Source organism: Anabrus simplex, chromosome 2 (assembly GCF_040414725.1).
Source record: "Anabrus simplex isolate iqAnaSimp1 chromosome 2, ASM4041472v1, whole genome shotgun sequence".
NCBI lineage: Eukaryota > Metazoa > Arthropoda > Insecta > Orthoptera > Tettigoniidae > Anabrus > Anabrus simplex.
Genome location: NC_090266.1, coordinates 926,146,955 through 926,171,138, shown reverse-complemented (window position 1 = coordinate 926,171,138; position 24,184 = coordinate 926,146,955). Strand labels below are relative to the sequence as shown.

Sequence of the window (24,184 nt, the reverse complement as noted above, 5' to 3'; positions counted from 1 at the left end):
CAGTTTCCCAGGTGTGGAGTACAAGCGCTTGCTACTTCATCCTGTTAAAGTTTAGTTTCTGTTCCTCTATATCTTCCCAGTTGGCATTCCTCTTGTTGACCTCAGATTTCACTGTCTCTATCCATCAATTCCTTGGCCTGCCCCTTTCACTTCTCTGTCAAAATAATTCCTTGCTGTTCTCGTTCTGTCCATCGTCATAACATGTCCAAACCATTGTAGCCTGCCTCTTCCTAAAAGCCAGCCTCCTTTCTATTTGCTTTATTTCTAATCTTGTCCTTCCTGGTCTTTTGGTTCATTGTTCTGGTGAATTTCATTTCTGTTGACTGGATTTTATTATTTGCCTTGTTATGCAGGGTACATGTTTCAAGTCCATATGTGAGAAATGGAATGAAGTAGGTATGAAACATGGTCATTTTTGCTTTCTGGGGTATTTTATCATCCCAGAGTAGGTTTCTCACTTGAAAATGAAATGGAGAAGATTTCTGAGTCCTGTTAAGTATTTCTTAATTTAATGGGTTATCTTTTGAATTGATTCTTCCAAGGTAGCCTATTTGAAGTTAGAACCAGACTGCAATAGACTTCCCTCCAGGAAATTGTTTGAATCTGTGCCTTTACTGTTGATAGTCATTTAAAGAGCTTTTGTTTTATTGATTTTTAGTCCATATTCTTTAAATTGCTATTCCAGGGATTTAGGTTCTCCTGTACGTCTGCTTCATTTTCTCCCCAGATCAGAACATCATCTGCAAATATTAGAGTGTTAGGCTCTTTGCAATGTTCTTTGTTGGACTTTATGATCCAATCCATGTCAATGATGAACAGGAGTGGTGACAAGGCACTTCCCTGCTGGACTTCTCTTTTGGTTTCAAACCAATCTGATCTTCCATCCAATATTTGGACACAGCTTAAGCACTTTTGATAGAGCATCTTTACTTTATCAATCAGGATGTCTGGCAGACCTATACCTTCTAGGTATTCCCAGATTATCTCTCTAGGAACACTGTCGTAGGCCTTCTCGATGTCCATAAAACCTATCACTAAGTTCTTAACATAGCCTATTCCCAGCGCTTCTCCGTTATCATTCTGATGGCAAATATCAGGTTTGTAGTACTTCAGTTGTTCCTGAACTTGTGTTGCTCCTCCTCCAATAACGATTCAACTATATTCCTAATTCATTTTCAAATGATCTCCAAAAGTTTGATTTAGAAAGTTGAGTGATGCCCCTATAATTTCTGCATTTCTTCCCGTCTTCCTTTTTATACAGGGCAGTAGCGGCGATTGTGGGGGAAGGGGGCAGTTGCCCCCTCACTTTGTGGATAAAAGATTACATTTTTATTCCATTTTAGCCAGCTGAAACTAGGAATTATATAAATTATTTTTAAACAAAGCAATTTGTACAAGCCCTGTTGTCTTATCGGCTAATTTTTTCCTCACCTTATTTAATTATTAACAAAATGTTTAGAGGAAATACGCACAGAATGTCGTTCGTCCTGGATAACCGATTTGTATACTGCCACAGCAAGTAGTGGACACTGCATGTGCTATGAGGAAGGGTAGCAAGGGTATATTTTTTGCCCAGGTCATGGGCACTGAGGTATGGTTCACCCGCTTACTGCGTGCATTCTTCAGTCTGGCAGTCTCTTTAGTATCTGTTAGTTTCTTAGCGTGTAGTCAAATACTAAATGATTTTAATTGTATAATCACACCATATTAAAAATTAAATAATTGAAGTTCAACCAATTCAATACATTTATACATTTATGTATTGAATTGGTTGAACTTCAATTATTTAATTTTTAATGTTAATAATTTCAATACGGAACAATGAAATTTTTATCTTTAATCACACCGTACTTTATTTAATTGTACTCAATGCGTAATATTGTTCCTTTGGTGAAAGTTTTATTGTATGGTATAGTATTGAATCGACCACCTCTGTGGTGTAGTGGTTAGTGTGATTAGCTGCCACGGTTTACGCAGACAGTTCTCATCCTAATTCTTCCAATGGCTAAATCTACCCAAGTCATCTCCTCATTTGCGAGCCTAACCAAAATTATGTTGTGTGCAATAGAATTCCTGATTAACAGTCCTTCCCATTTTAACACCTGTTAAGAACATTTTCGAATCTATCTCTTCCTCATTATCTCCACTTACCTCTGCCAGTTCTACTTTCTTTCTTGCATAAGCCTCATTGATATTGATGGATCCGCATTGAATTCCATTTTATTTGCCAAGTAGTTTCCAAGGTAAATACCCAGAAAACAAAAGCAATGAATATCAACGTGAAGAGTTTACATATCTTGGCAGTATGGTTACTCAGGATGGAGGAGCAGCTGCTGATGTCAAAATGAAAATCCACAAAGCAAATGTGGCATTCATACAACTCTATCCGATATGGAGGGCCAGAGAAATCTCAATGAAAACCAAACTTCGCATTTTTCGAACAAATGTAAAAACAGTACTGTTACATGGTTGTGAAACTGGGAAAGTTACCTCAGAGATCACTCATTAACTACATGTATTTATAAATAGATGCTAAAGGAGAATTAAGGCATTTTTGGCCAAAAGTATTTTCAAAGGAAGATCTCTGGAAACAAACAGAAGAGCCCATTGGCATACAAATAAAGCGGAGGAAATTGAAATGGATCGGTCACACACTGCAGAAGCAGCAGGATGCAGTGGAGAGAAAGGCTCTGTTTTGGAACCCCAAGGATAACGGAAGAGAGGTAGACCCAGAAAGTCATGGAGACACAGTGTGATGGAGGAGGCAAAACAAGAAGGGAAGACCTTTGGAGAACTGAAAACCCTAGCTCAAAATAGGATACTTTGGCGCTTCATTGTCAAAGCCCTATGCTCTCCAAAAGAGTAAAAGGATATAACTAAGTACGTAAGTTTAAAAGGAGTCCCTCCCCTGTCAAATAGAAGTGGGACTGAGTTACTCCCATAGGTTCAAGGCTTGTTTAAAATATTCTGAGCTTGGTGCATTCTGTGAAGCAGGATGCTGCCTTACCTACACATAATCACAGTGAGAATCTCTCCTATAGGGTAGAGACCACCGGTTGATTGTATAGTTCTAGCTGCCAGAACAACAGGAGGGTCCTGGCTTGGAACATGTCAAAAATGTCCACCCCAATTCCATAGCAATGAGTATCCCAACTCTGAAGACGATTAACTTTGCCACTCAGCCGTTGCCCATGGTTCACACACTAGGATATGTCTACAGTAACTCTCACCATAAACCACACATTTGGACTTAACAGTTGAGGGTTATTCAAACATTTGTGTAATGTAATACTGTTATGTAACAAAATGTGTGACATTATGTTAGCTGGCGACATTACCTTGAGAGCTGCACAAACCATGGATCTTAATGTCATGGTCCATTCTCCATCAATACTTCAGATCACAGTCTGCATGGTTGCTAGGCAACATAGCATCACACATTTTATTGAAAAGTATTTATGCCCATTTGATTTTTCCCAGAGGGAAATGCAATAACTTTTTTAAATATTCATTATTTTCCATTACCGAGACATAGTTTGCAGAAAATGTGCAATTCTTTACTCCTTTCTACACTCTTGTTTGATCACAGGAAATGTAGTTTCATAGAAGTTATTAACTGCACAAGAGTTGTTGTTCAAGAGTACCTATGTGGAAAAACTATTCTGAAGTTTAGTTTGGGAGCCATTCTCAGCAAACAACCACTTTCTTTGGGTACACGCTTCTGATATCTGAGAACTTGGCAGCTGTTAATTTGTCATGGTAATAAAATGATGGAAACATTAAAGCTTTTTGCAGAGTCTGTTTGATTAAGCTCAGCTGATTATGATAATTTTTAAAGTATACACACTATCAAAAATGAAAGTTTTGAAATTGTTTGAGAGATGACACTCATAACTTGCAGATATTGACAAGTCCTTAAACATTACATGGTTCACTCTGTTATTGTCTGCTATTATCACACAAATTTTAAGCCCTCATGTTACAACAGGCTTCACTTGCGTAGGATGTTAGGTCCTTACCTGTGATATTTACAGGAGTAAGGGATAAAGTTTGCTTCTGTCTGTTAGGTCATCAGCCCAGAGGCTGGTTGGATCCTCAATTAGGACCACCAAAGGCTATGCAGTTATATAGAAATTGCAAAAAATAATGGCAGAGTCCAAATGAGGCATACTAGGCAAGATGAGGAGTGAGATAGTTTGCCATTGCTTTCCTCACTAGACCAGAAGGTGCTACTGTAGCACGACTGATCCTATGAGCAACACCTTTCATAATACTCAAACACTAGTTGTGCTCCAAATGTCATTACTCAGCACAACCCATACCCCAGCAGCTTCCATATTGTCACAGCCATGGATGAGATTGGGACTTCAGTAGAAGCTACACTTTGCTCTGGCCTGTGCCAAGAGACAGATACAAAAAAAAGTGAAATAAATAAAGAGGCACTAAAGATGCCACAACAGTTTTTGCTGCTGCTGATAATTTAAGCAAACCCATTGAGTACACCTCCAGTGTAGACTGTACTCTCCTGTACATACACAAACTTCCCATTAATTAAGCCACATATTTTTCATTGAATGTGGTACCATTAATGGTGGACTTTAAATAAGGTAAGTTTTCGCTGGGATTGCCAACAGCCATATTCAGTGGGAAGTATAAGTGCTGAAATTTTCTGAAAATTATTTTGCTTTTGAACTTTGATAACTACTGACTCAAAAATTATAAAAAATGCATACAGCATCATGAGAACTGAATAATTTCTACCATGTTCTAACAGACAGAACTAAGTCTCGCTCTTCAAAAATATTTTGTGAGTGTTACCACAAACATACCAGTACAGTTTGTGGATCCGTAACATCAACTGGAAAACTACAAATTAATCGATACTTTCCTTTTTTAAAATGTAACATACAAGGGTGAATTGAGTTTTATGCCTAGTGCAGCTTTGTTGTGGGTTTTTTTTTTTTTTTTTTTTTTTTTTTTTGCAAGTTGCTTTTCGCTGCACCGACATAGATAGGTCTTACAGCGATGATGGGACGGGAGAGGATTAGGAATGGGAAGGAAGCGGCTGTGGCCTTAATTAAGGTACAGCCCCAGTGTTTGCCTGGTATGAAAATGGGAAACCATGGAAAACCATCTTCAGGGCTGCCGATAGTGGGGTTCGAACCCAATATCTCCTGAATACCGGCCGCACTTAAGCGACTGCAAGTATCAACCTTGGTGTTTAGATTACTCTCTGAGACTTTCCAAAAAAGAGAGAATGTTTATTCAAGTTTCTGTATGATGAGCTTGAAGAATCTTGGCTACTATATCATTTGTAGGTTTGCAAGACTGATGTATTATGAAGGCTGAAAACAGCATGGATTAAGGAGGAGATATTTCAGTTATGCACTTTGTGAAAGACTTGCCAGAAGAAGAAGCCCTTTTTTCTTCTGAAATGTGTACAGGAACACTATATCACCAGTTGCAAACATCTTGTGGGGGAGGGGGGAGGAATCTACTTCTGCATATTTTCTAATACATACCTGTTTTTACAACCTAAGGAGAAAAATTCACATCACTGCTGTGTAGATATGGTGAAGGTTGCAAAGGTTCTTCCCATTGATATATCGACTTATATTCTTCACAATAATAATATTTCCATTTCCATTTATTTAGGAACAACATCCTGTATTTACAGGCTGCCACTATGGACAAGGTAAAACATATCAAATTTCTGTACAGAACTATTAATTGAAGAAAACTCTAAATTATAAAGGTACAGTATAATTAGTGTGGCATTCCAGAGCTGTAGCTGTAGAGGTGGTGTCTCAGGATTTTGATGGAGCCTCTGAGGACGAGGGTCGCAATTTCAGGGATGAGCTTCATTGGAAGTTCGAAGCGCTTCCATGTGGCGATGAAATGACGAGGTACGGTACCGCGAACGTGACCATTACTGTATTTCTATTTCCTGAAGGTGGTATTTAGATTTGTAGTAAGGGATAGTGGATTTGTATTTGTTAATCTTTTCAAGATTAACCTCCTGGCTGACCGCTATGATGCTCGAATCTGACAGTTGGATCTAATATGAATCCTTGAGAGCTGCTGTCTTTAAAGGCTATGATGTCAATTCTCCGCGAACTACTGTTTATGGCCAGTCCGTGTATCTCCTCATGTACATTGAATCCCTTCTTTCTTAGTTCTTCGGCAATGAGGGATCTGATCTGGCGGTGCCGCATGTTTATTAGGAGCTCCCTGCGTGTGCAGAATCCCAGGACATAACCAAGAGTTTCTTTCTCTCTGTGGCAATGCGAACAGAGGTTGTTGTCCAGGGATCTGCCTGGCACCGAACGCACCGCACAAACATTAGCAGTCATCTTTATAGCCTCTCTCCACTCGTTACAATACAGTCCAGTATGATCTCACACCCAAGAGTTTGCTGGTGTGTACTCTTTGTACAGTTGTACTCAGAGTCCTTTTTGTGGCAGTGAACACCAGGAGGTGAATTCACGTTCTCGTAGCTCTTGCCGGATCTTCTTAGTATCGTACAAGCCGTTCTTGGCGCTTATTTTCTGGATATCAGCGTTTGTTAGTTTTAGGCGTTCTACGCATTCCTGACTCTCCGCATGAGAATCCCTTGAAGCAACGCGGAGTGGGTGTTTAGTCTTAAGCAAGATGTTACAGGCATTAATACATTAAAGGTAAACTTCCCACGAGGTTTTAAAAAGAGCGAGTCCTTTGTATTTCTTTTCGGTGTACAGCATGCCATCTGGAGTATCCGTCGGTAACTGCAATATCTCCTTTGTTGCACTTTTAATCATTTTATTGCTATCGGATAAGAATTTCTGTGCGATTTTCTTGAAACTGCATGTCAGGAAAGGGTACATCAGGGTGGGACAGATTGAGGAATTCAGTACTATGAGTTTTTGGTCTTCCTTAAGCAGTGGCGACGATGTTAGAATTTGGAGCTTATTGTGAAGGTTTTTCATTACAGCAGTCTCGTCGAACACTGGGGTATCCCTGAAGGTAATTCCAAGATAACGAATTTGTTCGCCGTCTCCAATTAAGTCAATCTTACAGTCTTCCTCCATGGATAGTATTATCCTTCAAGATGAATGGAAGATATTTAAGTTTGAGAAAGTTAAGGCAAATTAAAAATCTGTAAGTTAAAAGAACCAGAAACCTCATATCAATCTAAAACTTCCATGTGGGAAAAGGAAATATCCTGAAGTAAGAAATACAATTAAGATATGTTTCACTCTATCCTGTAGGAGTGCAGATGTAGAGAGCTTTCTCTCAGAAGAGCCAAGATTTGATCAATGACAAAGCATCGCCCATGTCACCAGGAATATTAAATACAAGAACAAATATTCAGGATGATTTTAAAAATTACTGCAGTAAAACAAACCACAATTGATCTGGTCATAACGAAGCAACTGACAGTGACAAGATCTGCTCACTCTTGCTACACTGCTCATCCAAAAAGGAAAGAATGAGCACCAAATGAACTTGATGGAGAGGAAGAAAAGTGCATCAAAATTGGAAAAGTAAATAAGAAATGCAACTTAAATATTGAAGAATTTGAAGATTTCAAGAAACTTAAGAAATAAAAGTGAAGAAATGGCAACTAGTGACAAGCTTTTTGAAGAAGTAAAATTGAAGTTAAAGAAAGCTGTGTAATAAATGGTCTTGGCAATATAAAGGTTGCTCAGGGAATGAATTTCATGGAATGATAACTTTAAAACAAGAGAAAGCTTGTATATAAAGAAGTAGAATGCATGCAGAAGAACTTAGATGGATGTCTTATCTTATAACAAACATTTTCCAGAAAAAATAGCAATTTAATGGTTCATAGTAAACCTTTTTAGTTATTGATGTAATATTCATATTATAGTACTTTTTTATTGTATTATGGTAGTATTCTGATAAAAATTAGAAATTAAGGGCAAATGACAGACTGCTGTAAGAGGTGATGTAAAGATTGTTTTGTGAAGAAGATATGCAATGTGTTTCTTTTTATTTTATTTTAGAAAAAATGAGTATATCAATACTGAGGGGCAGCCTTGAGTTTTGTACAGATTATTCACTCACTTCCAGACACAGGTCCGACAGTGAGCTGCTGATAAGTTTTTCTTTCCTCTGCCAAGTATGACTGCTGTTGTTTATTAAGTGACTTAAAGTGTTCTGTCTCCTGAATTTCCTCCATCATGACTTTGATACTATTCCTTGTATGATTCTTTCAACAAATGTAAACATCACTTATATTTTTCTTAACTAGAATACCTATTCTAAAATACTTAGGTATTCATAATAGGATATATTGCAGTTGATTTCGATGAGAAAGACTTTGGTAGGGGAAGGTGGTACAGTACTGTACTCCTGCACCCTGAAGATAATCTCTTGCTCTAAACAGACAGTGGTACAGCCCACGAGTCTATTGTAAAAGGTCCAATCACATTAAATTTTCAAATGTAATATTAAGTAGATCTCACAAAAAAGCTTTACCTCTTTTCCAACTTGCAATCTTCTGCCCTATGAAAGGTCAACTATAAAGCAAGTAAGCTAAAAATAATTATACCCACCAAGTTATGCACCACCTCCATCATAACGTCTAGTGATCCTTCAGAACAATACTTCTGAGGATTTCAATTCAGGAAGAAATAAATAGTAGTTTGTATATGCCTAAATGCGTTTATTCATGATTAAATAAAGGACCTCAAATCTGTATCACATGTTCCTTTTTTTTCTTTCTTTTCTTTTTGTGTGTGTGTAGTCCATATAGGATTAATTATCAATGTTACAAACAAGAATTTTACAGTGATGCTCATAACTTCCTACATTTTGCATTAAAATCCTGAAAACAGTGATTGCTTAATTCTGTGTATTATTTACCTACATACTGACTATATATTTCAAAACATTCTAAACCCTTTTCTTTACAACAGGCCACAAACACATATCTCATCTAACACTGATATCACAACATTTGGGGCTGATGACCTAGATGTTAGGGCCCTTTAAACAAGCATCATCATCATATCACAACAATCCAAACTACTCATTCCTAACTGAAATAACAACTGCTTTTGATCTGAAACACTCAAAGCACAATGTTCATAGCCACTTTAAATCAAATGTTGCATGATACTATACACTCACTGACATAGCTTCTAGGTGTGCAAGACCACCCCTATTTAATTCACAAAAATCTAAATATTGTTGCATTATTGTTCACAGAATTTTATAAACATTTCCTTGTTTTTCCTTCCCATTTACTTTGGTCTGAATATTCTTTCTCCATGCTCTGTCAACATGCCATGAGCAAAATAAGCTCATGGTTGCAGGTCCCATGACTGCATTCCAAGCATTGTAGAAGGCTTCTGCCAAATCGGACATGAAGACCTTTGGGGATACACAACCAACCTCATTCTTAATGTAGGTGAAAAATAGAGACAATATTTTCTGGTCACTTCTATTGGAAATCAAAAATGCACAAGGAAAGTCTGTCTCAAGTCATCCAGAACTAAAAGCGTTATTAACTCAAACCCGTAGCTATTAAGCCCATGTGTTCCATCAGTGCATATACAGTCACTACCATATTTCTTTAATATTTCACTCTGAGCACTGTTCATAATAATTAAAATAAAGTCATCACTTCTGAGGTTTGGATGCTTTTCACTGGTGGTCCCCTGATATTTATAGAATAATACACAAGGGCCTGTTACCTGAATTAACTTCATTGACCCAGGCCTCAACACTTGTACCATCCTCCTGATGTCTGACAGATTTAGAGCTCAAGTTAAAACTACGCTCAATATTATACAAATCCTGTTTTGTGATTAAATGAATTCTTTCAAGCTTTGAGTCTGTCACAGATTCACGAATTTTGTCCAGGATAGCTTGAAAGGGAATCTGGTTGGCAATATCTGTTGCTAATGTTTTCTTCTCTACATCTGTGAGGGCAAGATGGCTTAGATCATTTTGATGACCTCTGTGAGTGGGAACATATTTTACTTCACACATTCCATTTTCGTGTTCAATTAGTCGAATACTTGCTGGACAGATCTCATCAACTTTGTTGCTTCCCTGAAGCTTCAAGTGCCTGATGCCTTTACTTTCAGACACAAAAAAGCCTGATCGATGACACACATAGTAATGTCTCTTCGTGTTATCTGTTGCAGTGTAAGAACCCCTTTTCTTTACATACTGTGAACATGTTTTGCTTTCAATGTGCTGTTTCCACTCTAGGAAGCTTGAGAAAGAAGGACATTTTTTATCCTCTGTCTCAGGTCCTCCAATTAAGTTTGTGTGGCACTGACGCTCGTGCCGTTTTAAATTATAACTGTGTGTGAACTGTTTATCACAAAATTTACACTGGTGCGGAAGAGATGTCTCGCCCTTTAAACAAGGCGCAATTTCATCTATATAGTTTCTCTGGATGGGCCTTAGGAACATGTTTCCAAAATTTTTTATTATACTCATAGCTTTTACCACATTCAGAACACGAGTATTTCTAACGTTGCTCATTATAACGCTATGTAAGTAGGCCTACCTAAACTGAAGAAAAACTAAATAAACACGCGGCACGTAACTAAATACACACTATAGCTGGACACACCAAACGAAATACACTAATCCCACAGGTACAGTAACGAACACTATGCACAAGTAGATATTCGAAAATATACGCACGTAATTTTCTTCTCAAACCACTCGTACAATAAATACACTTTCCTGCTGTCAACACGAAATCGTCACTGCCCGGTTCTCTTCGTATGTATTCGTAGTGTACCTCATAAACATTACTATAGTTCGTTCGTTCGTTCGTTCGTTCAGCAGATCTCCTACAGTTCGTTCTTTTGCATTGTGAACTCAAAGACAGTGCGCCGTTCGGAAATCTTCGGCGTGTTCCGTAAGGGCTCGACCGTGGTATCCAGGTGGAGCCCGAGTACGTCCCGTCAGGGGCTAACGTCGAGTGCCCATCACTACGGAAAACCATTCTCAGGACAGCCGACGGTTGGGACCAGCTGTGAGGTTCCAGCCCTGTCCCGTCTCCCGAATGCAGAGACGTAGAGCCACGGTAGAGCCGTGGCCACCCCTCCTCTGTTCGGTTGGCCGGTCAGAGTGCAGAGCTGTCGGACAACGGACCAGCCGCGGCCACCTATCGGCTGAGACCCACTGTGCATCTACCGACATCTTAAGTACGGGTATGCTTAGACACGTCATGTAATGGTCACGAGTGCAAGACGAGTGTTTATAATTCTTCAAAGAATTCCTGCTGCCATTGCAGCATTGACATTAACAAGGTATTTGCATTATTTCTCCGCAATAAAGGAATGCCCGAAAATCATTCAAGACATTTCAATTATCACATTTTCCCGGTGATGTAGGAGCCTTAGATTGCACTCGTATAAGAACAGGCTATATCGAATGTTACGATATAACAGTCCGTTCTTTAATTTTTTAAGCACACTCGCATACTTTCAAATCAAAACTATAAGAACACTTGTCTCACGTTCATCATAATAACGCTTTTGTTGCCTCTTACTTGACATGTTTATATCTTAATGGTCTCCGCTAGCAATAACCTATAATAATGTGACAAAATACTATTTCAGCACACCACTAGGAGCGCTTTATGTAAAGAAACAAAAGACATTCACTGCCAAACGCGTTCAGAAATCTCACGGAAATGTCTTAATTTGTCTTTAACAATTGTTTCATAACAAATATTGAAAATGTGTTCGTGAAACAGGGTACTTTTAACCGAAGTGTTAAATTAATAACAATTGTTAATTAACATTTGTTAAGTAAAATTTAACACAGAGTTGAAGAATCCGGGCCTATGTTTATTATTTAATAGGTGAATGTTCTTCCATGGCTAAATGGTTAGCGTGCTGGCCTTTGGCCACAGGGGTCCCGGGTTCTATTCCCAGCAGGGTCGGGAATTTTAACCATCATTGGTTAATTTCGTCGGCACGGGGGCAGGGTGTATGTGTCGTCTTCATCATCATTTCATCCTCATCCTGACGCGCAGGTCGCCTACGGGAGTTAAATCAAAAGACCTGCACCTGGTGAGCCGAACTTGTCCTCGGACACTCCCGGCACTAAAAGCCATACGCCATTCCATTTCAGGTGAATGTTCTGTTACCATGTGATTCTTTCTGTTGTCTGATTGTTTTGGACTTAACTTACTTTTGAACTGTATTGGAAGTACAGTGTTACTGCAAGAATTTGGCTGAAAATCACAACCACGTACCTCTCTGACAAGTAACTGTAAAATCAGATAAGATAAATTGACAGTGTGAAAGGTTAACAGTTGGGACTATACCCTGAGAATTGTGAGAAAGATGTACCGATATATGACGTGTAAGGTGTTTCACGTTCATGTGCTGTACCCCAAACCAAGAGATACGTGCTGTGTTCTCCCCACCACGCTTCGCGGAGTGTTTGCTCTGGCTGTTGACGCACAGCTGGGGCCCGCTCAGCCCAGCTGAACCAGTGCATACCAAGTGGGCAGCCCACCTGAGCAAGCCTGCCCTACAATCTATTATCATTAAAATTTAGGGGGTGAGAGACCAAGGGGAACAAGTGACAGAAAGTTACTTTTGAGAAAATAGAGGTTAAAGTTTAGATTGGACATAACAATTCTTGGACATAAAAAATCCAAACCGGACCCCGTGGCACTACAGCCCTTGAAGGGCCTTGGCCTACCAAGCGACCGCTGCTCAGCCCGAAGGCCTGCAGATTACGAGGTGTCGTGTGGTCAGCACGACGCATCCTCTCGGCCGTTATTCTTGGCTTTCTAGACCGGGGCCGCTATCTTCCCGTCGGATAGTTCCTCAATTCTAATCACGTAGGCTGAGTGGACCTCGTACCAGCCCTCAGGTCCAGGTAAAAATCCTTGACCTGGCCGAGAATCGAACCCGGGGCCTCCGCGTGAGAGGTAGGCACGCTACCCCTACACCACGGGGCCGGCAATTATTGGACATACATATGGAAATATTATTTATATATCATGTTAAGATAGTGTTCTATGTGTCCGTGCCTATTGTTACTGTAGCAGTTATCATTGATACCGTGACAAAAGGTATCACTTGTACCCCCTGGCTTCCAAGTGAGAACTGAAAAGGTGGGAGGTTAATACAATTTTATATGACTTTGCAAATCTACTTGGCCGCCTCTGTGGTGTAGTGGTTAGCGTGATTAGCTGCCACCCCCGGAGGTCCGGGTTCGATTCCCGGCTCTGCCACGAAATTTGAAAAGTGGTACGAGGGCTGGAACGGGGTCCACTCAGCCTCGGGAGGTCAACTGAGTAGAGGTGGGTTCGATTCCCACCTCAGCCATCCTCGAAGCGAGGGATCCCACCTCTACCGCCTCAAGGGCAGTGTCCTGGAGCTTCAGACTTTGGGTCGGGGATACAACTGGGAAGAATGACCAGTACCTCGCCCAGGCGGCCTCACCTGCTCTGCTGAACAGGGGCCCTGTGCAGGGATGGAAAGATTGGATGGGATAGGCAAGGAAGAGGGAAGGAAGCGGCTGTGGCCTTAAGTTAGGTACCATCCCGGCATTTGCCTGGAAAACCAGGATGGCTGAGGAGGGAATCGAACCCACCTCTACTCAGTTGACCTCCCGAGGCTGAGTGGACCCCGTTCCAGCCCTCGTACCACTTTTCAAATTTCGTGGCAGAGCCGGGAATCGAACCCGGACCTCCGGGGATGGCAGCTAATGTATGATTATTCTTTGGTTGATTTGCAGTGTAGGAGACGTGGTTGAGACCCAGGTTTCACTCAGGAACGTGAGTTCATTTAAGGAAATATCCTATTTGAGGTGCATTAGATTGAGTAGCTCAGGCATTAGAACGCTGGCTCTCTGACCTCAGCTTGGTAGGTTCGATCCTGGCTCAGTCCGGTGGTATTTGAAGATGCTCAAGTACGCCAGCCTCATGTCGGTCGATTTATTGGCACTTACAAGAACTCGTGCGAGATAAAATTCCGGCATCTCGGCATGTCCGAAAACCATAAAAATGTAGTTAGTGGGACGTGAAACCAATAGCATTATTGAATCTGATGCCCATTATTATTATTATTATTATTATTATGAGATGCAGCGAACGCAATTGTGAATGACAAAAACTGTGGCTGAGAGACTTGTTACGCTGACCATGTGTCACCCGAATGTCTACTGACTTTTTGGCAGCTAAGTAGGCAGGTCTAATTCTCAGGTTAATTTAATATTGTACATTAACTGTAGTGTACCGCCCTCAATGACGCAGTCGTTTACTTGATTCTTCTGTTCCCGTGATAGAGGGTTCGATCTCGGCTGAGGTCGGTAGGATTTGAGGCTGCATAAGTGTGAAAATGCCGTATCGTTGACTTTCACCACATTAAACAACTCCTGCGGGACAGAATTCTGACACCCCGGCGTCTAATAAAGTTCTCTGTATAACAGTTCGAGGGACGTTAGAGACTTTATTCTTCCTTTCTTTCTTTCTTTCTTTCTTTCCTTTTTCTTTCCTTCTTAATACGACACTCCGGAGATAAAAACTGATATTTTGGTCATTTTGGCAATTTTTTAATGACTGAAATTCAAAGGATTGAGTTTCTTCTTTCTTGTCACAAAGTTATTTCGTTGAAATCGCACAATTTATCACTTTAATAATGCTTTGTTTTTGCCAGTCTGCACACAGCAGAAATGGGTGTGGCATCTGCTGAACTGCTTTGTTAGGCAATGATGTCATGTTTCCATTCAATCAAATATGCCTGTTCTTTGCAATTACGCATCCATGAGATAGGCCAAAAGCCCACCCCCACCCTTCTCCCGAAATATTTATACAGACTCAAGCTGTAAGAGCTACCATATTTCTGAATGACTTTATAAAGCCTGTTACGGACTAATATTTCAGCACACAACTGTCACTGAGCAACATTTTATGCTTGTATTGATATTCCTGATGGTACTACAATAGTGGCGACAACTATAAGTTTTGTTATTCTTGTTTGTTTAATTTTTGTGTGGGTTCTGTGGTGGTAGCCAGTCTGTTTACTTTTGTGAAGTACGCGCGCAAGTAAGTTCTTGTACTGTAGTTGCGTATCGAAATACTGTGCTGTAATAATTGATAGCTTGTATTCAAGGGAATAAACAATATGCGTAAACGTATATCAGCCTTAGCTAAGCGACGAATTGCTGAACTGTTGATAGGAAAGAGATGGGGATCAGCTATTACCAACAGGAGTCTCCATTGAAGAAATAAGGGACAAATGGTCATGAAATGTTATTGTAATCAGATTGTTCTCATCAGGAAAGTGTCGCATCAACTTCAAAGCCACATAAGTCCTGCACTTGTACCCAACAATCATGACATGACAAACTACAATCCCCGTAATTTCGACTCAGAAAAGGTTGCATTGTGAAAATCAAACTGCAGGTGGATCATTTTACGTTCTTTGGAGAAGGAGAAGAAGAAGAGACAAGCTTCCAGAGTTACCAGTTTTCGTACGGAAGCTGCTAAGAAAGGAAGGGAAGGAAAAACATACGGTTCTGGTGACTTTTAGGTAATGAATCAGGAAGAAAACGTCACTTGAACTTTGGTTTAATTTTCCCGCCAATTGTAATGTTTACACTTAAATCCCATTTTTCTACCTCAATATCCAGCCAATTGTAACAAAATTTGTATGGTATATGTATCACAGCTATATTAAGAAACCTGCGTATGGAATTTTTTATTGCAGAATTTTTTCAGGTAGTAGATATTTTTAAGTCCAAAATATTAGAACGTAAAAATTACACAAACTGTAGTACGATATATATATAATTACAAATTTACATTAACATGTTAATTACATTTCATGAAAAAATGAAATTAAACATTTCAAAAACATTTTTTGGAGAAACTATTAATTGTATATGAATGAAGTTTTTGTGATATCTCTACTTTTATGTAGAAGACATTCCCACAATGTTTCCTGAAAATCCATGAAAATGAATGCAAACCTACAACCTGTTTTCCAGTCAGTGACCGGGTGAGGGTTGGAATGAATGAATCCCCCATCTTGCGGCGAGGATAGATATTGTGCCAGCGAGCTCGATAGTTGCAGTCGCTTAAGTGCGGCCAGTATCCAGTATTCGGGAGACAGTGGGTTCGGACCCAACTGTCGGAAGCCCTGAAGATGGTTTTCCGTGGTTTCCCATTTTAACACCAGGCAAATACTGGGGCTGTACCTTAATTAAGGCCACGGCCGCTTCCTTCCCATTACCAGCCCTTTCCTGTCCCATCGTCGCCATAAGACATATCTGTGTCCGTGGGACGTAAAGCCAATAGAAAAAAAAAGGAAAGTGTGCCAGCTGCCGAAGCATCGCACTGACTGACAGATGAAATGAAATGGTAGTGGAGAGTGTTGCTGGAATGAAAGATGACAGGAAAAAACCGGAGTACCCAGAGAAAACCATGTTCCGCCTCCGCTTTGTCCAGCACAAATCTCACATGGAGTGACCGGGATTTGAACCACGGATCCCAGCGGTGAGAGGCCGTCGCGCTGCCGCCTGAGCCACGGAGGCTCTTGAAAATCCATGCATTAGGCCTAGGTAAAAATATATTTTTATCTCCGGAGTGTCGCCTTAATCTGTTTACCCTGCAGGGTTGGTTTTTCCCGCGAACTCACGGAGGAATCCCACCTCTACCGTCGCAAGGGCAGTGTTAGGAACTTCATCTTATCTTATCTTAATCTGCTTATCCTCCAGGGTTGGCTTTTCCCTCAGCGAGGGATCCCACCTCTACCGCCTCAAGGGCAGTGTCCTGGAGATTCAGACTTTGGGTCGGGGGGTACAACTGGGGAGAATGACCAGTACCTCGCCCAGGCGGCCTCACCTGCTATGCTGAACAGGGGCCTTGTAAAGGGATGGGGAGATTGGATGGGACAGGCAAGGAAGAGGGAAGGAAGCGGCCGTGGCCTTAAGTGAGGTACCATCCCGGCATTTGCCTGGAGGAGAAGTGGGAAACCACAGAAAACCACTTCCAGGATGGCTGAGGTGGGAATCGAACCCACCTCTACTCAGTTGACCTCCCGAGGCTGAGTGGACCCCGTTCCAGCCCTCGAACCACTTTTCAAATTTCGTGGCATAGCCGGGAATCGAACCCGGACCTCCGGGGGTGGCAGCTAATCACGCTAACCACTACACCACAGAGGCGACGTTAGGAACTTCATACTTTTAAAAAATACTCACTTTCCTTTGATCTTTTTAGGCTCCTCTGATATATAACATCTTCCTTCTACCCTGTACCATTTTTAATGTTAAAATTCGCGGTAGCTTTAGATAGTTGCATTTTAGTGGTGAGGTGTCCGGCTCCATGGCTAAATGGTTAGCGTGCTGGCCGTTTGGTCACAGGGGTTCGGGTTCGATTCCCGGCAGGGTCGGGAATTTTAACCATAATTGGTTAATTTCGCTGGCACGGGGACTGGGTCGATGTGTCATCTTCATCATCATTTCAACCTCATCACGACGCGCAGATCGCCTACGGGTGTCAAATCAAAAGACCTGCATCTGGCGAGCCGAACTTGTCCTCGGACACTCCCGGCACTAAAACCCATACGCAATTTCATTTTCAGTGAAGAGGTGTATGCTTTGTTAAAATGGCATGTGAGCACAAGACTGCTTTGTACGTTGCATGAGGTTTGTTATTATTTACTATCTCGGGCAAAGAATAAATAATCAAAATACCATTTGACCTTATATTTCATAACCAAATTGGATGATTCACTTAAAGTATTGTAGAATTTTAGATGTAAATACTCTTGAGTACGAACAAAAATTGTCACATTTAAATAGACTAAAATAGAAGGGTAACAGGTGAAAAACCGCCAAAACATTCTATACTTCCAAGAATTGTACTGTAATTTGATTTTTTATAAAAAATTTATATAATTGTTGTACCTCTTAATCTCATGTGCACCAGGCGAGATGGGCGTGCGGTTAGGAGCGCGCAGCTGTGAACTTTCATCCGGGAGATAGTGGGTTCGAGCCCCACTGTCGGCAGTAGTGAAGATGGTTTTCCGTGGTTTCCCATTTTCAGACCAGGCTGTACGTTAGTTGAGGCCACGGCCGCTTCCTTCCCACACACAGTCCTTTCCTATCCCATTGTTGCCATAAGACCAATCTGTGTCGGTGCCACGTAAAACAATTGTAAAGAAAAATCTCATGTGCAGTTCATGCTCTACGACGATACGTCTACTTTCAAGACGAATGAAAACATTCACCCATTTTTGCTTTACTTTTAGGGATATTGTAGGTTGTTCAATATGCGGACAAAAACTTTGAACAGCCATAAATAATAAATTGCTTCAAACAAAATCAGCCTTTTTTATATCATGCAAAACTCTTAATAATAATAATAATAATAATAATAATAATAATAATAATAATAATAATAATAATAATAATAATAATAATAGTAAAGCCTCCGTGACTCAGGCGGCAGCTTCAAATCACGGTCACTACATGTGAGATTTGTGCTGGACAATGCGGAGGCGGGACAGGTTTTTCTCCGGGAACTGCGGTTTTCCCTGTCATCTTTCATTCCAGCGACACTCTCCAATATCATTTCATCTGTCAGTCATTAATCATTGTCCCAAAGGAGTGCGACAGGCTTCGGCAGCCGGCACAATTCCTATCCTCACCGCTAGATGGGGCTGGGATTCATTCATTCCATTGCTGACCCGGTCAAATGACTGGAAACAGGCTGTGGATTTTCAATGAACACAATAATAATAATAATAATAATAATAATAATAATAATAATAATAATAATGTTACTTTTTACATCCTGACTACTTTCGACGATTTTCGGGCGCGCCGAATTGCCGAAATTTTGTCATGAAAGAGTTCCTTTACTTATCAGTAAATCTACCGATACGAGGCGAGGTATTTGAACACCTACGAATACCACCGGGCTGAGCCAGGATTGAATCTGCCAAATTGGGGTCAGAAGGCCAACGCCTCAACCGTCTGAGTCACTCAGCCCAGCTAATAACAATAATGTATATTGAACCAAATTTAAAAGTAATCCCTCCTTCAGTTGCGGAGATAAGGAAAATTTTCTTAACTGTTCATTCGATTGTTTATGAAACTACTTAAATAAATAACATAACTATTTACTTTTGTGTGCACTTATGGTTGTTGTTTGCACCAGCTGTTTCTCATTTAATTCTCATAGCATTTTGTATTCTTATTTTCAGAGACTGTCTAAATCCTTCAAGCCTGAATGTCTTGCAGAGGAAACCACTTTGAACGTGAACTCAACGTATGGCACAGGAACACATGTCTGACTTGATGCTTCACGAGACCCAGGGGCTCTGAGCACTGAGTGGCTCGTCTGATATTAACTGCCACCACTATTTAGGCTACAAGATGTCTTTAGGATCCCCGCAAATCCTGCATGTCACAATTATATGTGTACCGGCTTGCTAGGACACACATATACAGGAAAATATTTTTGTGATAATCAGCTTATGTCAACTATTAATTGTGAATTACCCTCTCGTGTACGTCCTCAGTTTTCTAAGTACTAATGTTGGTAATCAAGATTTCATAATTAGTGGTGTGCTTATAGAAATAGGCTATTTTCTGATAATGGGTGTCAATATAGCCTGCTTTTCGTAGTTATTACACAGTTTGAAACTTCGATATAGTGAGTGAAGAGTGCTTAGTTAGCCAATAATATTTTGTTATATATTCGCTAACTGTTCATACAAAAAACAATCTGCTGTGTTTCAGAGTGGTCATATTTAAGGAGCAGAACCAATGACTTGATCATTTCCGTACAACATAAAATATTTACTACTTCTCTCCACTTTCAGATATTAATTTATATCCACACGTACAATCAAACATTCCGTCTTTTTCCACGTAAGTTAACTATATAATTTAGGCCATTATTGAAGGAAAGTGCATAAGAAGATATATGTGAGGTAAATATATGAACAAAGTTATGTTCTATGGAGAAACAAGTATTAGCTAATTATGAAAAGTACTATTGTTATAATTTATTTTTAATCCGGACTAAAGATACAATACTAATTCTATAATCCTATCCTTGATTATGAATTTTCATTCGTCAATACTAGACCCATGGGTGGCCAATGTTTCAAACGCTAATTATAACTCGAGATCTAATTGCTTGAACCCATACGTAAGGAAAGATTGAGTAGAAAATTCGTAAAATATCCCTTGTCGTAACATTGTAACGTAATATCCTCCCTCTGGAAAAATTAATCATTGTGCTATATATAAATATATTATAGTGAATTGTTCGTATGTCCTGGAATATAAAACAGATTAGTCATTATATTATCGCTTGGTTTAGTGCTTCACCACAGGAGAGGTTTCTGAAATGCTATGCACAGACTTAGACAAAATATATGTCGTGACAATCAGATTTGTGTACCCAGACATGAGTGAACTATGTTATAAGGAGGACATCAAAGACACTTTACTCTTTTCTACTATGTGTGGCCATATCGTCAAATTTTTGGTGTATAGCAGTGGAACTTGGTTTTGATGGGTAATAATAGCTTTACTGAAGATCTCCGGTCAAGTCATGCCACCCTAACTAGGTATAGACTGCGTGGCCGTTGTTAGGTGTTCATATTAGACTTACATATGCCCGTGTATGATTAACCATTCAAACATTTTGTATTGCCGAATATTGATTGATCTCCATTTAAATTTTCCGTTTATGTGTAGCATAACCTATAAATGTGCTAAATTTGTATCATTCACCTAACATGCCGTCTCCACAGAAGAATTGTATTCCATCGCTTATTTTTGTGTTAACGTATTGAATTATTTATCCTATAAGATTTGTGTACTTAGAGAACGGTAAATGTGTACATATTGTTCTCCTTAAAGGCGGATGTTACTTCAGTATAGTATTTGTTTGATGTGTAAATTAACGTATAGTTATTTCTCAACTGTTTGAACAATAATGTTCCGTCTCTCTGGACACCACTGAACTAGTGTTTAGTACAACTTGCTAATTACATACTTTTGTAAGCAAAGAAAATTAAATCTTGTAAAGAAAGTCATGATTTTTATAGAGGAAAAGTGGCAAGCAGTTGTGTGCGCATGGAGCACAAGAGTCTAACACAATCATGTACAAAGTGAACTCTGTTGACAATAGGAATTGTATAGAAACAATACAACAATATACAAGTTACATGGTTCATAAATATTTCTGTTCTACGTGTGTAGATAGGCAATAATAGTACTTCCGTTCGCAAAGCCCTCTAGTCAGGCCTAAGAACTAATTTGCCGTTCACCCGTTGTATTGATAGCAGTTTACTCTTCAGGTCAACTTGTATCGTCGGTATTCTTAAACATAAACAGCATTAGTTACGGATTTAAAATGATGTAATTATATAACAATGGATTTTTAAAGTTCAGCTGAATGATATTGATTTGACGTAAGGAATGAAATGAAAGCACTTACGGTACATGTCACTTATTACTAAGCAGCTGTTATATTTGGTTGATTTCTGTCTCATATTTACTTGTATCTGAAAACTCCATATGATTATTAATTTGAATATTTAGGACTAAATAAATCCTTAACATTTCCAGAATTTTAGTTTTGTACTTTTTAAAACTCTTCTTAGTTGTTTCTCTTAATTAAAATAATTGTATTATAATTTATCTGCAAAAAGTCAAAAGCCAACAAATATTGCTTATAACGTACGCCGAAACGCCAAGTTTGAAATGTAAAGACACCAAATTCTTATACCATACTAAAAATAAAATTTGACTTTCATCACTAAATATAAAAAATAGCAAATTAAAAAATCATGATGCTGAAAGAGAAATTCTAGCCGTAGGAATTTTTCATTAATTTTATTCCTAAATAGAAGCTACATTCTCATGTTTCGGTAAATTGAACTTTATAAAGATAAAGTCATTTACGTCACGCTACATTATATGGTGGCTTTTTTGTTTAGATCTTGTGGTTGATAAGAAACATTCCGGAGAGACCTCACGGTAAAGGTAGAACTGAAGAGTAGCTCTCTCCCGGCAACTTCCTGTATTAGTTAACTAACAAAGCCGTGGGTGTCTCCCCTTCCTTTACAGACAGCACAGTATTGAAATTCCTCGTCAATTTGATTTCTAGAGTTACCAGCTAATACTGTGTACCCAGTGAAGTATATTTGATAAACCAAGCACGTGTTAATTATAATGGAGTCAATTCCCACACAAATGTTCGTACTGCATCCGTATCAGAATTGTGCCAGACATCTCCGTCTTATATTCAGTAAATTGTATTAAAGAAGTGAGGTGATTTATTTGTTCTTGATAACATTCATTTATGTATAATCAGTGGATAATATCTGGTGAAGTTTGTAAAGGAGGGAGCTTGACTCAACGGTCTCTGCACAACGATCATCATTAAATGATGTAGCATTCAGTATTTGTATAAAGTTTCCGAAGAGTTGGAAGAATGTTTGTGCGTGTGTGTCAGCTGTGAGGTGAGTCGTCATGTTGGTCGCCTATCAGGAAAAACAATCCTAGGTGTTTGTTCTACAATTAATGTTAAAGACAAGGGAAAACGTAACATTTACCAACTCTTTATTAGTGGGCATGTTACTTGGATCGCTTTTCCTTATGAACAGACAGTACTAATAGCTTACAGTAGACCAACACGAAGACTTTCTCCTCTGCAGGTAGCTATATTTTAAGATTTAGAATCCGTGTCATAAGCTTCATAAAATTTTGTTTAGAAAGCTAATGTGGATGAATTTTAATCAGAAAATTCCATGAGGGTGACCCTGTATAGCTTTTGACTTAGATAAAAAGGACCATATTTTGAATATTCCACTCAAAATTGTTTTTATTTGGAACATTCTTCTCACCACTTAGTGACCGTAATTTTATTTTCTAATACCGTGAGTGAAATTATCCTAGACATTTTCTGGCACTCGATGAAATACTACCCGTCCAATTTGAAGCTAGATCTCAAGACGGATCTAACCAGTCCTTTTCTTTGCATGAATACGGAAAATCAAAGAAATTTATCTAGGATGTTTGGATGCTTTCAACCGGATGTTTTACCAAAGTATGACAAAAAATTAAACATTATCAGCTTTCCTTTGGAGTTGGTGATGTATGAGTATAGGATAAATTATTATTATTATTATTATTATTATTATTATTATTATTATTATTATTATTATTATTATTATTATTATTATTATTATTATTATTACTCGTGATATATGTAAATGTACCACATGTCTGTATACCTTTATGAGAAGTATGATTCAGGATATACATTTATATTAAAATATACTTTTATTATAACTTATCATATAATCATAATTTACTAGTTGAAATGTCATATTTGAGTTTATCTACACAAAACTCTCCTTAAAAGGATTTTATATTTATCGGGTGCTTTGTTATATTGATTTCCTGAATTGAGAACTTCTAATATTACGTTCTTCTGTATTACATTAATGTTCTGGTCCACCCTGCCATGTAGGTGTATTGTTGAATGGTTGTAACTTAGTGCCTGCCGCGACCTATCGTCTTCAGCCAGAGATTGGCCGCGGTACCTTGTTACATATTATTAATTCAAGGAATAGCCTATGTTCCTAAATATATCTAAATACATATATGTTGTATAGATATATCATTTCAACAAAAAATTAGAATAACTCTGGGATGCCGAATGAAGAGCACAAGCACAATAATAAAAACTGTGTTTCTAACCAATGTATTGTGATTGTTTTCAGTCCTTTCCCTTTCTCTGATTCCTCACTTCCTTGGAATCACAGGTAAGTTTTCCGCTTACACAAGACACCAGTCAGTTTCCTGAAACACCTCTTGCTATTTCTGGAATATCATACAATATATTTTGTCCCTTACATCAAAAAGAGAACAGCTGTCATATGACATGAACAAGTCTTTAAACCTCATATGACATTTATCTTTGTTTTTTATGTCTTTGTTTTTATTAACGACTTGTATCACCGCATAAGACAGATCTTCTCTTTCACATTGTTCTCCCTGTTTTATAGTCGTAATTCATTTGAGGAGAGAGTGTTCAAAAGGTGATATTTCCACCTTAAAAAAGTTGTGGGGAAAAGGCAAGAACCGTAAAATAAAAGGCACATGCAACGTACCAATGATCGGGTTTGGCACACATTCTAAGGAATTACATCTT

General features: G+C 39.1%; 1 protein-coding gene across 1 annotated transcript in view; it reads left to right on the top strand.

The window, feature by feature from the left end:
• The window catches only part of SerT (Serotonin transporter), a 1,090,530-nt gene extending 1,066,797 nt beyond the window's left edge, over positions 1 to 23,733 (top strand). The window contains exon 13 of the mRNA XM_067141695.2: positions 19,209 to 23,733. Within this exon, the coding sequence (XP_066997796.2) occupies positions 19,209 to 19,298 (90 nt within the window). The 3' untranslated portion in view covers positions 19,299 to 23,733. The remainder of the gene's footprint in view (positions 1 to 19,208) is intronic.
• Positions 23,734 to 24,184: the final 451 nt, after the last annotated feature.